Genomic DNA, 11,785 nt, shown 5'->3' with positions numbered 1-11,785 from the left:
AAATATTTCCCCCTAGATGTTTACCCATTGATGGGTTTTGCCCTCAGGCTGTCTTCCTACAGGCAGCCTTCCTTGTTTCTCCTGGTGGGGCATCTGACAGGAGCAGGTGCTGCTTTCACGTACAGTCCAGCCAGTGCTGTTCTCCTGGCCAACACCCAGCCTTTCTGATTTGACCCAGGTTCAAGTCCCTCATTCACATCTCTTTCGTGGGCAGCCAGACCTTCCCATAGTGATCAGGCCTCTAGGAGACTCATCTCATTGCCTGTCCTGTGAAGCTTCTCTTCCTCACTGCAGCCACTGCAGCTGCCATAGCCGCCACCACAGCCCCTGACTAGATCAAGGGGGCCATACTGTTCAGTCACCCAGGGTGGGGCATGAGGGCAGGAGCCCTCTTCCCCTCGAGCAAGCCCCAGAGGCTGGGGATGGTGAAATCTCACCATTGAGGCTGTGGTGGGCTTAGCAGGAACCTGTGATAAGATGCTCAGCAGTTAGGGTAGCCGCTTTCAGATTGGGAAGCTGGGAGACCACAGGAAGTGACTCAATACAGAACCGATGCATCTTGGCCCCTGCGTGCCTCCTGGGACAGAAGCTGCAGCCTGGAAAGGTGTGGGGCATGTCTGAGGAGTGCCAGGAGCCTGGGCCAGACGGGCCTCAAGGCGGGTCCCCAGGGTCAGGTGGGTACTCTGGGGCCTTGGGCTCAGGTCAGTGTTCCCATCCAACCACGCCTGCTCCCTGGAGCCTGCCCCGCTGGAGAGCTTATGCGGCTGCGGGGGTGCTCTGCTACATCAACCTCCTGAACTACATGAACTGGTTCATCATTGCAGGTGAGGAAGGGGACAGGCATCCTGGGCAGCCCCTACCCATCCACCCATTGGCTGCCCTGCCACCATGGTGGCCTCCCGTCCAGCAAGCTTTCTTCTTGTGGGGCATATCCCTCTGTCCTGCCAATCTCGTTTCCCAGCCCAGCCTAAATTAGGAGTGTGCACAGAGGTGTGGTACGTGGTGGTAGGGGGGTGGGTGAGGAAGACAGGGGGAACTGAGCCTTCAGGCAAAGACCTGGAGGCTCTGGGTGGAATGCCAGGGTAAGGCTGTGGAGGACAGGGTGGCCTGGCCCAGCTCCCAAGCAAGAAACGGCTTGCTGGGTATTTGTGGGATAGCAGGCTGCGTGCCAACGTTGCACATTCTGCCTGCCTTCCTGCAGGCCCCAGGGCTCAGTCTCCTCCGTCACTCGCTCATTTACTTTTCATTTATTTCCTCATTCATCCATTCATTCATTCAGGATTCAACCTTTCCTCTATCACTAATTCATTCAAGATCAACTGAGCACTAACTATGGGCAGGGCCTTCTTGGGGGGGGGGTTGTGGACCCAGGGGAGGGAAAGTCAGTCTTGTAGTTCCTGAACTCAGGAATGACCATCTCATAGGGAGGAGGGAGAAGAAGCTCATTAGAAAGACTCCTGCAAGGCAGGGAGATGCAGCCAGATGAGGGAGGTACAGATGGTCTGGGGAGCTCAGAGGTGGCACCTGTAGTCATTGGGCATCCCTGAGACCAGAATACTGAGTCATCAGTTACCAGTACGGCACACTGGAGAGTGGCTGTGGAATGAATGGGACTCAGGGGTTGCAGAGAGCCCCAGGCCCAGCATCTAATCTGCCTTTGATGAGCTCAGAGGGACACAGAACACATGAACAAGTAGCTCTAATACAAGCAGAGTGGGGTGAGAGTCAGCTGAGCAGCCTGGGATCAATGACTGAGGTTTCTGGTAGAATCACAGGAGGGGGAATATTTGATTTGGGCCTTTGAAGGCTGTGAAAATTGGCAAGGCAGGGAAGGGGTGAGGCAAGAGCATTCAGACAGAGGGGTCAGCAGGCGCCAGGGCGCACAGGGCAAAAGGGCATGCTCTGATCAGGTATGGTGAGGGGGGAGAAAGCAGAAAATTATTCTAAAAGGGGATTTGGGGCCAGATCATAGGTGTTTTTGGTGCCAGGCTAGGAGCCTGGCCTTTCTGCTGAAGCAATGTTAAAGGCCAGAAAAATGGGGAGGCGGGGAAAATGTTTTTAAGTGGAGGGGTCTATAATCACATTTGAGGTATTGATGGAAGTGAAGTAAAACAGAAGGTCAATACAGAGGGAGCTGCAGTGGGCCAGGCCAAAGCTGAGGAGGCCTGATTGAGTGTGGGAGGGATGGGGAAGAAGAGGGGATGGGCACAGGTGACAGCAGGGCGATCGTGGGTATAGAGCTCTCTGAGCCTCAGGGCTCAGGTCCCTGCTCTCACCGCCACTTGTCCTGAGAGGCCTTTGGCTGAACCGTGGGGCCCTGAGCTCTGCCTGCCTGAGGCCCCTTCCGTGTAGGGACTTCCCCTGGCTGTGTGAGAAGCAAGGCGGTTATTGGGATGAAGGAGAAGTGAAACCAAGGAGTGTGTGGGGACTGTTGAGGGACTGCAGGCAAGTCCTGGGGGGACTAGGGTTCTCCCGTGGGAAGCCAGAGTGACCGCTTACAGGTAAAGAATGAGGCTGCGCCCAAGCTCCCAGAGCGCCCAGACCTGAGCAGACCAGGTGTGGGGTGGGTCCTCATTCCTAAATGTGGAAGATGAGGGTGGTTAGAGGGAATTTTTATCTAGCTTTATTTTGCTTATCTGCTTGTCTGTTTTTTCTCTTCAGTGAATATGTCTTACTCATGTAATTAAAAACATTAAAAGGGTAGGAAAAGACATACACGTTGGTATGCCTAGATGTTGTGGCAACTGGGCCCAAAGTAAACATCTGAACAAAAATCTTACTTTGTTTCTCTGACTCTTTGATTTTTTTCCACCTTGCTGACAGGTCTTGGAGGTATGAATGAGGGAGGGGGTTGTATCCCTCTCCCCCCACCCCGTGGGTGATTCTGCAGGGCCCCACTGGGGGGCTTCTGCCCCTTCTGTGACACTGGGCGGGAAGGCAGACTACCCCTGGCTGGGATCCAGGTCCCAGCTCCCCCATTCCCAGCTGTGCGGCCATGGCTGGCTGGAGCCTCTGTTTCCTCATCTGTGCCATGGAGACAATGACAGTCCCCACTGCAGTGTCACTGCAGTGTCAGCTCGGGGTCTGGCCCTCGGGCATCTCATAATTCAATGAAAGTAATGACTGTCCTTCATCACGGCAGGGCCAGAGCCGCACAGCTCAGACAAGCATGTGCCTAGGACCTGACGAAGTTTCTCTAAAATACGCCAGAGGGCTGAGGGGATTTCAGGGAGCGGGACCTGGTGTCAGGAGGCCTGATTCTTCTCTGCGTTAGGCTGAGCGCGCACTGCACGGGCCTGTGGCCTAGTGAGGTCTTAGAGGAGCTTCAGAGGCCTGGCTAGTGCAGAGCAAGAGCCTACCACCCTCAGGGAGTCGGGGTCAAGGCCGGGCCTAAATAGAACCTATCTCTGAATCTTTCATGTGCACTCTCCTGTTTGTGCTCATGCCCCTGGAAGAACATGTGGGGCCATGTGTGCAGGCCAAGGTACACATGTCTTTGCATGTACATGCTCATCATATCATGTATATGATGTCTATGAGTATCTGGAGTTTGTACACTAGCAGGGCTGCTGTGTTGCACAATCCTAGGGACTTCCATTTACACTGTAGTCTAAGTGAATGGCTGTGCATTGTGCAGCAACAGGGAGCTGCCAGTCACTCTGACTAGGATGTGAATGGCAGTCCTGCATACGTGCATTTGCATGCATGCCTGTGGGTGTGTCTTTATATGTACATCTCAGTGTATATGTGTATGTATGTGTGTCTGGCTGTGTGTGAGGCTGGGCTTACACGTCTGTGAGTGCAGGCTCCTGTGTGTATGTATATCTAAGCCTCTATGAGTATATATCCCTGGGCATTCCTGTTTGTATGTATGCATGTGGATCTGCATGTCTGTGTCTGCATGACTAAGTGTCGATTCCTGGGAGTGCATGCTGTGTGTGAATGTGTGTGCACAAATCAGGGCCGTTGGGATACATGTTTCTGTGTGTGTTTGATGTACACACATCTCTCTGTGCGCCTGCTTGTGTGTGTGTGCATGTGACTGTGTGCATGAGTAGGAGCGGGGGAAAGATCAGTGGGCCCGGGTGCCATGCCGTCCTGTGCTGTTCAGCTATGGCCCTGTCCCAAATGCGGTGGCAGTGGCTTTAGAGGCCCAGCGGGCTACTTCCCGTTTCCTGAGTGCTGTCTGTCTGCCCACAGGAGTGCTGTTGGATGTACAGAAGTTTTTCCACATCAGTGACAGCAGTGTTGGTTTGCTTCAGACGGGTAAGGAGCGAGTCCTGGCCCTGGAGCTGGGGTCCTGGCCTCACGCTGGGCTGGGGTCTTTAGGCAGGTCCTGTTCTGTGTCCAACTGCAGCTGCTGGGAAATGGGAGCCAGGCTGAGCCCCACTAAATCCCCCGGCAGAGGAAGGGGCACTGAAGAGGGCGGCGGTGGGTGTGAGGGACAGTCCAGGTAACTGGAGATTGCATGGGCTGAGACCTCAGACCTTTCGGGTCTGAGTGCAGGTGCTGCCCAAAGAGCAGGGGGAGCTGGGGCTGGGAAGGGCTCCTGAACTTCTGATCACAGCCGTGGAGTTGGTCACTCACTCCTTCCTGTTTGTTCAGCTCTGCTGGGTACCAGAGTGGCAGGGGTTGGGAAATCCTGACACCTGCTTTCCTCTCGTGGACCTGAAAAATCTGACCACCAGGACACACAGACAGACAGAGACCCCCCACATGGGCTCAGAGAGGGTCTGGGCTCACACGCACCTTCACTCCAGCGTTGGGGAGCAGCTATACTTCCTATTCCAAGGAGGGGGCAGTGGGTCCATGAATGCCTGGATGGTGACACATGTATTCACCCCCTTTATGTGTGCACACACTGTCATAACATAGATGCATGTGTGTGAACATACCTGGCCGGTAACATGCACATGCATGGTTCCTCTTCCTAACAGTCCACTATCTCAAACCCTTACAACAAGGCTCTCAAACTGGGGTACAAGGACCCCTGGGGAGACATGAGAACTTTCCAGGAGCTACAGCCCTGGGTGTAAAACCCTCCAGGATGCCAGACAGAGGGACTTGGCTTCAGCTGGGGAGGACGGGGAGCAGAGCAGACAGTCAGTAGAAACCCACTGGGGATGTTTTCTGCAGGCCGCAAACCCATGGCAAGGTGCCAAGCCCTATCTAGCTGTCTTGCTGGTGTGTGACAGTCTGCTATTTATCTATGATTTAAAATTCAGAAGTGAGAAGGTTGTCTCCAGGTTAGGTGTCGGCACAGTTGTTTCAATAAAAAATGAAGCCAACATTTTAACATCTTTCTTACAGACAACCAACCAGTCTGATTTGTCTGATTGATTTGACAAATAAGAACTGTTTTCTTTTAAATCCTCACCCGAGGACATTTATTGATTTGAGGGGGTGGGGTGGAGAGAGAGAGAGAGAGATGTAAGAGAGAAACATCGATCAGTTGCCTTCCCTACTCGCTCTGACTGGAGATCAAACCCACAACTTAGGTATGTGCTCTGACTGGGAATCGAACCCACAACATTTTTTTGGTGTATGGGACGATGCTCAACCAACTGAGCCACCTGGTCAGGGCAGGACTGGTTTTGTTCATTAGACTCTATGGCTGGCATTTCCCATAAATTGAATGAACTTGATCTGCAGCCTCAAGAATCTGGATGAAAATATAGTTTAAAAAATACGATAATGCTGGAAATCACATCTTTTGCAACTATTTAAACTGATAAAAATGTTTTAAATGTCAGCAGAAAACATGTGAAGGGGTGCATAGTTCTATAAACGTTTTTTTTAATTCAAGAGAGGGAGAAAAACATCAATGTATAGTTGCCCCTCATGTTCCCCCAACTGGGGACCTGGCCTGCAACCCAGGTATGTGCCCTGACTGAGAATCAAACCAGCAACCACTTGGTTTACAAGCTCACGATCAATCCACTGAGCTACACCAGCCAGGACTCTATAAACTTCTTTAACAGGCACCAAGCAAAAGAGTTAACAGAGCCCTGTTTTAGACCACGGGCCTTCCTGTTGCTCCTGTCTCAGGCTGGCTGGGGCTGACCTCCCTTTATAGGTAAATCTATGATCTGCCTTTGTAGCTAAAGAGGGACCATCTCAGCTCAATGCCCTCAAACTTCTAGATGAAACAGATAATGCTGGTTGAGTCAACATTTCCCTTCCCCAGTTCTTACTATGGTGAGCAGGATTATTACTATAAGGCCACTGATCAGTGAGATACCGTGGAGGGAGAAGTGTGTGTGTGTGTGTGTGTGTGTGTGTGTGTGTGTGTGTGTGTGTGAGAGAGAGAGAGAGAGAGACAGATGATAGAAAGAGAGAGGGAGAGAGGAAAGAAAGAAAAAAGAAAGAAAGAAAGAAAGGAAGGAAGAAAGAAAGAAAGAAAGAAAAAGAAAGAAAGAAAGGAAGGAAGGAAGGAAGGAAGAAAGAAAGGAAGGAAGGAAGGAAGGAAGGAAGGAAGGATGTGGATATGTGAGTGCGTGTGTTTGGGAGTGAATGATGGGAAGGGTCATTTCTGCAGAAACTGTCCCAAAAGGTGTATGGAAAGGTCAATGGGCTGGAGGCCTGATGACCAGGCTTGTCTCTGGTGACCTAAGGTGAGTATTTTTACCTTTCTAATTCTCCATGCAATGTCCTGAAGACCCACCCTGCTCTGTGTCCACAGGGCTGATGTATGAACTAAGTGGGGGGTCAGGTTATAAGAATGGGGTAGAGGGAAGTGGGAAACAGTGGTCAGACCCCCTCCCTCCCAATTGGGACTGAGACACTGTTGGAGTTAGTTAATTAATATTAAACCTAACCCTGATGTGACCCTCACCATGTGCCAGGCACTCTTCTAAGTGCTTTATAATATTAACTCATTTAATCTTCACAACAGTCCTATCAGGCAGGTATTATGGTTAGGCCCATTTTACAAATGTCAAATCTGAGGCACAGAGCAGCTATGGGCTTGCTGAAGGTCACACAGCGGGTGAGTGACAAAGCTGGGATTCAACTCCAGGCAGCTGCCTGCAGAGTCCTTCTGGCCTGGTGCCCCTGAATCTCTCTCTCCCACCTTGTCACAGAAAGTATTTGAATATGGGGATGCTAGAAGGGAAAGAAAGAGTGCCTGTCTTCCCCTGAGGGGCTGGTCTCTTGTCTCAGGGCAACTGCACAGCTAAGGTGACCGTGTCCTGTAGAGGATCCCTGCCCCAGATCTCATAAAAGTATTAGGTTTGGCGAAATGTTTTTACAACCTTTGGGTAAAAAAGATAGGCATTAACAAGACCCGAAACAACCTCCCTAGAGGAAGATTATAAATTTGACTACATCAAAGCTGAACTCTTCTGTATCATGGTGATTGAAACTGTAAGTGCAATAACTAATAACAGGTAACACTTATTAGGCATTTATACAAAGCCAGTCACTGCCGTTTATATGCTTTATTTTATTTAATCGTACGAGGCAAGTACTCTTACTACTTCATTGTGCAGTTGATGAAAGTCGGACAGGAGAGTTAAGGAGTTTGCCCAAGGTCACACAGCTAGGAAGTGGTAGTGTCAGGATGTGAGCCCAGGTAGTTTAGTCTCAGAACTTGCATTTTAAATCCTTAAAACAAATATGCAGGACTGGAGAAACTGTTGCCAAACAACAAAAGGCCCAAGAGAAAAATGGGCAGAGGATGCTCAGCTTCACTGGGAATGGGATGCAGATAAAAACATCGGCGAGATGCCATTTGTTTTCCAACCGTTAGATGAACAAAAATAAAGGGATCGATCCTACCAAGTGTCACAAGGACTGGCACATGCTTCCACGCCAGTGTAAATGGATACGGCCTTTTTTGGAGGCCTATTTTGGCAGCAGCTATTAAAATTATAAATGCCACTGACACCAAAGACCATTCTCTGTGGAGTATTAGGTCGAATCATATTAAATTCTCGTTTTGTAGGTCAAAACTGCCCTAATTTCCGCAATTGCAAGTGGCTCCACCCAATACTGGAGGAGTGGGAGGGGCTGGAATCTGAGCTGAGAAGAATCTGGATACTCTTTGGACTTAGGAAATGTCAATCATATGTGCTCAATGAATGGAGACCCAAGTGGTGGGCGGGGCCCTCCAAAGCCTAAGGCCCTTGGGTGGTGGGACCAGGCGGGGAGGGCCCAGACTTTCCCCTCGCTGCCTGCGGACTCTCGGGGGCCTGGGGCTCGTCCTCCCGGGAGGGTGGAGGCGATTTATTCACGGAACAGAAGCGGTGAGGCTACCTATCCATGTGGTAGAGCCCTGCAAAAACGTGGCAGTTTCTTTGTCTTCACGGAATAGCCTACGTATTCATTAATCCTGCCGCCAGTTTTTAAGGGTTTACTTTGAAAAATGATATAAATACGACTGACAGTGTCAGGGGAATGTTCTACCTACTTAGGAAAACCAGCGCATTTCCAGCCTCCAGGAATCACTGTGCTCATTCTAAATGGTGCTCGTCTAAGAGGGCCCAAGCAGACCACCCATCCCCTCTGCGACCCTCCACCCTCAGCAGGGGTGTGGCAACAAAATCAGACCAGTCCCAGCATCAGGCCCACAGAGAGCAGGAATTCTGGTACAGCTAGGGCTCTGGTGTGCCCTGACCACTGGTCGCTCTGTGCCTGGCTCCACGGTCGCTATCTCACCTTTGCGCAGCCTCGAGGGGCATATGGGAGTGGGCGTGGGGGTGTTGACTTCCCCAGTGCTGCGGTGATGATCAGGGAGGTGGAGTCAGTAACCCACAGCCACACAGCCCAGCCCCCTGACTTTAGGCAATGAGTTACGTGCTAGGAGAGGATTGGGGGGTTCACCTTATTTTTTCCTCTTTTTGGCCTCAATCCACTCACTGCCAAAGTGCCCTTCTGTGGGCCTGTGGGGCCCATCTGCCCACCTACCATTGGGGGAGATGCAGGCTGCCCCTTGCCTGTCTCCTCCAGTTTTCACCGTCTGCCTGCTGCTGTCTGCACCCATGTTTGGCTACCTGGGCGACCGACACAGCCGCAAAGCCACGCTGAGCTTTGGGATCCTCCTCTGGTCAGGAGCAGGCCTCTCCAGCTCCTTCATCTCCCCCCAGGTAGGTGCCCTCACCCCTGCCCAGGCCCCAGGGAACTTTATCCTGCTGGCTCCGTGACCGCTGGGTGGGGTTGCCTCTGTTCCCGTCAAGGCGCCAGGCTTGCTGAGGTTGCCTTCCAGGCTGAGAGAGGAGCCCATTTGATTGATTGATCAATTGATTTGAGAGAGAGAAAAACATTGATTTGTTGCTCCACTGACTCCTGCATTCATTGGTTGACTCTTGTATGTGCCCTGATGGGGATGGAGCCTGCAACGGCATCAGGACGATGGTCCAACCAACGGACTACCCGGCCAGGGCCTGCCCGTTAGGCTTTCTTAACAGGAGCCTTCCTCTCTTGCACCTTTCTGTGCTGCTGGTGGCTTCATTTCCTCTGACTGCGCTGGCGGTGGGGAAGGGAAACAGCTGCGGTGTGGGGGAATGGGCGGGTTAGCAAGGGCAATGCTCCGGAGAAGGGCCCCTCCGCAGGGGGCTGGCGACAGCTTCAGATGCCAGCAGGGGGCACCCGTGTGATTCCAGGGAACCAGGGAGGATGATGAGGTGCCTGTAGCTCGAGCCCCTCTGACAAATCCTTGAGTCCCTTGCCCATGGGTGATTTCTGGAACTCACCCTGTTCTTGTGCCTGCCTGCTCCAGTATTCCTGGCTCTTCTTCCTGTCCCGGGGAGTCGTGGGCACTGGCTCTGCCAGCTACTCCACCATCGCGCCCACCATCCTGGGCGACCTGTTCGTGAGCGACCAGCGGACCCGGGTACTGGCCATCTTCTACATCTTTATTCCTGTTGGAAGGTTGGTATCACCCTGGGTCTACTTCCCGGGATTGGTAAACCAAGACCCTAAAGAGTCAGAACAGAGGCTGGGCCGGGGAAGACCAGGAGTGCTGGCATTTAAATCCCAGCTGTACCCCTTCCTTACCAGACCACTTTCCCTTCCTGCACCTCGGTTCCTCATCTGTAAATGAGGACTGTAATACTGGTGGTCTGTGATGAGGATTAGAGAGAATAAAGGTGCTCCCTACTTGCTAGTACACTTGGGGCGGGGGTGAGAAAGAACAGCCTGGCAGTCTGCCTGTTGTGGGGGGCGGCTCTGGGAGGTGAGGCAGGGAAGTGCATTAGGGCCAGGCAGTGCACCCTACAGAGGGATAGGACAGAGTGGGATTTACAGCAAGGCCCCTGAGCTCTGACCCTGGTTTCCTGAAATCTCTGACTCAGGCAGGGCTGAGCCTGGGGTGAGGGAGGGAGTCCTCATACAGGGGGACAGGGGACAGTGGCACTGAGGATGGGCTAGGAGCCAGAGGTTGCCTGTGACTTGACCAAGGGCAGTGGACATCTGGGCCTCACGTGGCTCACTTTTCTCAGTGAAAGGGCGTGAGCTACAGGGAGCCAGCTGCCTGCATTGGGGGCACCTTGGCTCAGGCCAGCCTGGGGGCTCTGGGCTGCCACTCTGCCCTCACTGCCTGTTCCGCTCACCCCTCTCTTGCAGTGGCCTGGGCTATGTGCTGGGGTCAGCTGTGAAGGCGCTGACTGGGAGCTGGCATTGGGCCCTCCGCGTGAGTCCAGCTTCCTTTTCTTCCTCCTGCTTTGCCCCTGGGCCGACAGGGACTTTCCAGCCTCCAGTGGCCTTAGCCACTTGGCATGTTACCCGGCGCCACGGGCGGGGGGGGGGGGGCGGGCGGTGGTCAGACGTCAGCAGCTTCAGACATTTGGGGCCTCACGTGGGACATTGATGTGGAAGTCATGGCCCTGGGTTCAAATCCTGACTGCTCAGTTTGCTAGCTGTGTGACCTGAAGCAGTCGCCTCCCTCTTAGGAGCCTCACTTTGCCGACTTGTAAAACGAGGGAGTAAATGCTGCCTTAGGGACTCTTGAGGATTAATGGGACGAGAGACAGAAAGATACTAGGGCAGGACCAGCGAGGCAGATAGAGGGAAGGGTCAGTGATGGCGACAGCAGGTATTCCAGTGCTCAGCCATGTCGCGCTCAGTGCTCAGGCAGAGTGGTGTCTGCCCTGGACACTACTGACACTACAGACAGCTACTGAATCAACTCCCAAGGGGGCGCTGCTCCCCAGAGAGGCTGTACTGTCAGGGGTGGTGGGGTGAGAAACAGTGCTATGTTAGGTTCTGTGTGTCCAGCACCCAGGACACAACCCGTTTGCCGCCCCCCCCGCCCCCAGGGCACAGAGCACCCCAAAGGCCTGGACCACAGAGTTTAGTCACCCTAGGATCTCTGGGCTACAGGGGCACATGGCACTGAATTCCCTGGGCCCTCCTGTCCCTAGATCATGCCCTGCCTGGAAGCTGTGGCCTTGATTCTGCTCATCGCGCTGGTTCCAGACCCGCCCCGGGGAGCTGCTGAGAAGCAGAGGCAGGTGGCCCTGGGGGCCCTGAGGAGCAGCTGGTGGGCAGATGTCAGATACCTGGGGAGAAAGTGAGTGTTCCCGCTCCTCCCTGCCTGTCACCTCAAACTCCACTGTCTGCCCCAGCATCCCTGGACTCCTGCTCTCTGCCTCCAGGGAGCCCCCTGTGACCGTCCAGCGTTCACAGCCCTCTTCCTCCTCTGAGCTCCCACTCACCAACTGAGATGCCCCTCTGTCACTCTGAGGCCCTCTTCCCCCAGCCACATGACAACAGCACAGGGCTGGGAGGGAGGCAGGGAGATGGGAGGGAGGTAGCATGAGCTCCAGCTTTGGCTCTGCCTCTGCCT

The 11,785-nt window shown here is 53.3% G+C and overlaps 1 protein-coding gene across 2 annotated transcripts in view; it reads left to right on the top strand.

The window, feature by feature from the left end:
• The first annotated feature begins 613 nt into the window (after positions 1-613).
• The window catches only part of SPNS3 (SPNS lysolipid transporter 3, sphingosine-1-phosphate (putative)), a 41,243-nt gene continuing 30,071 nt past the window's right edge, over positions 614-11,785 (top strand). The window contains exons 1-6 of one of the 2 annotated variants that reach the window (XM_024565018.3): positions 614-824; positions 4,201-4,266; positions 8,950-9,086; positions 9,719-9,870; positions 10,564-10,630; positions 11,361-11,509. In XM_024565018.3, the coding sequence (XP_024420786.2) occupies positions 614-824; positions 4,201-4,266; positions 8,950-9,086; positions 9,719-9,870; positions 10,564-10,630; positions 11,361-11,509 (782 nt within the window). The remainder of the gene's footprint in view (positions 825-4,200; positions 4,267-8,949; positions 9,087-9,718; positions 9,871-10,563; positions 10,631-11,360; positions 11,510-11,785) is intronic. The other variant, XM_045199326.2, reaches the window with a different exon arrangement.

Source organism: Desmodus rotundus, chromosome 9 (assembly GCF_022682495.2).
Source record: "Desmodus rotundus isolate HL8 chromosome 9, HLdesRot8A.1, whole genome shotgun sequence".
Lineage (NCBI taxonomy): Eukaryota > Metazoa > Chordata > Mammalia > Chiroptera > Phyllostomidae > Desmodus > Desmodus rotundus.
The sequence above is the reverse complement of the archived record's forward strand: the minus strand, read 5'-3'. Positions and strand labels throughout refer to the sequence as shown.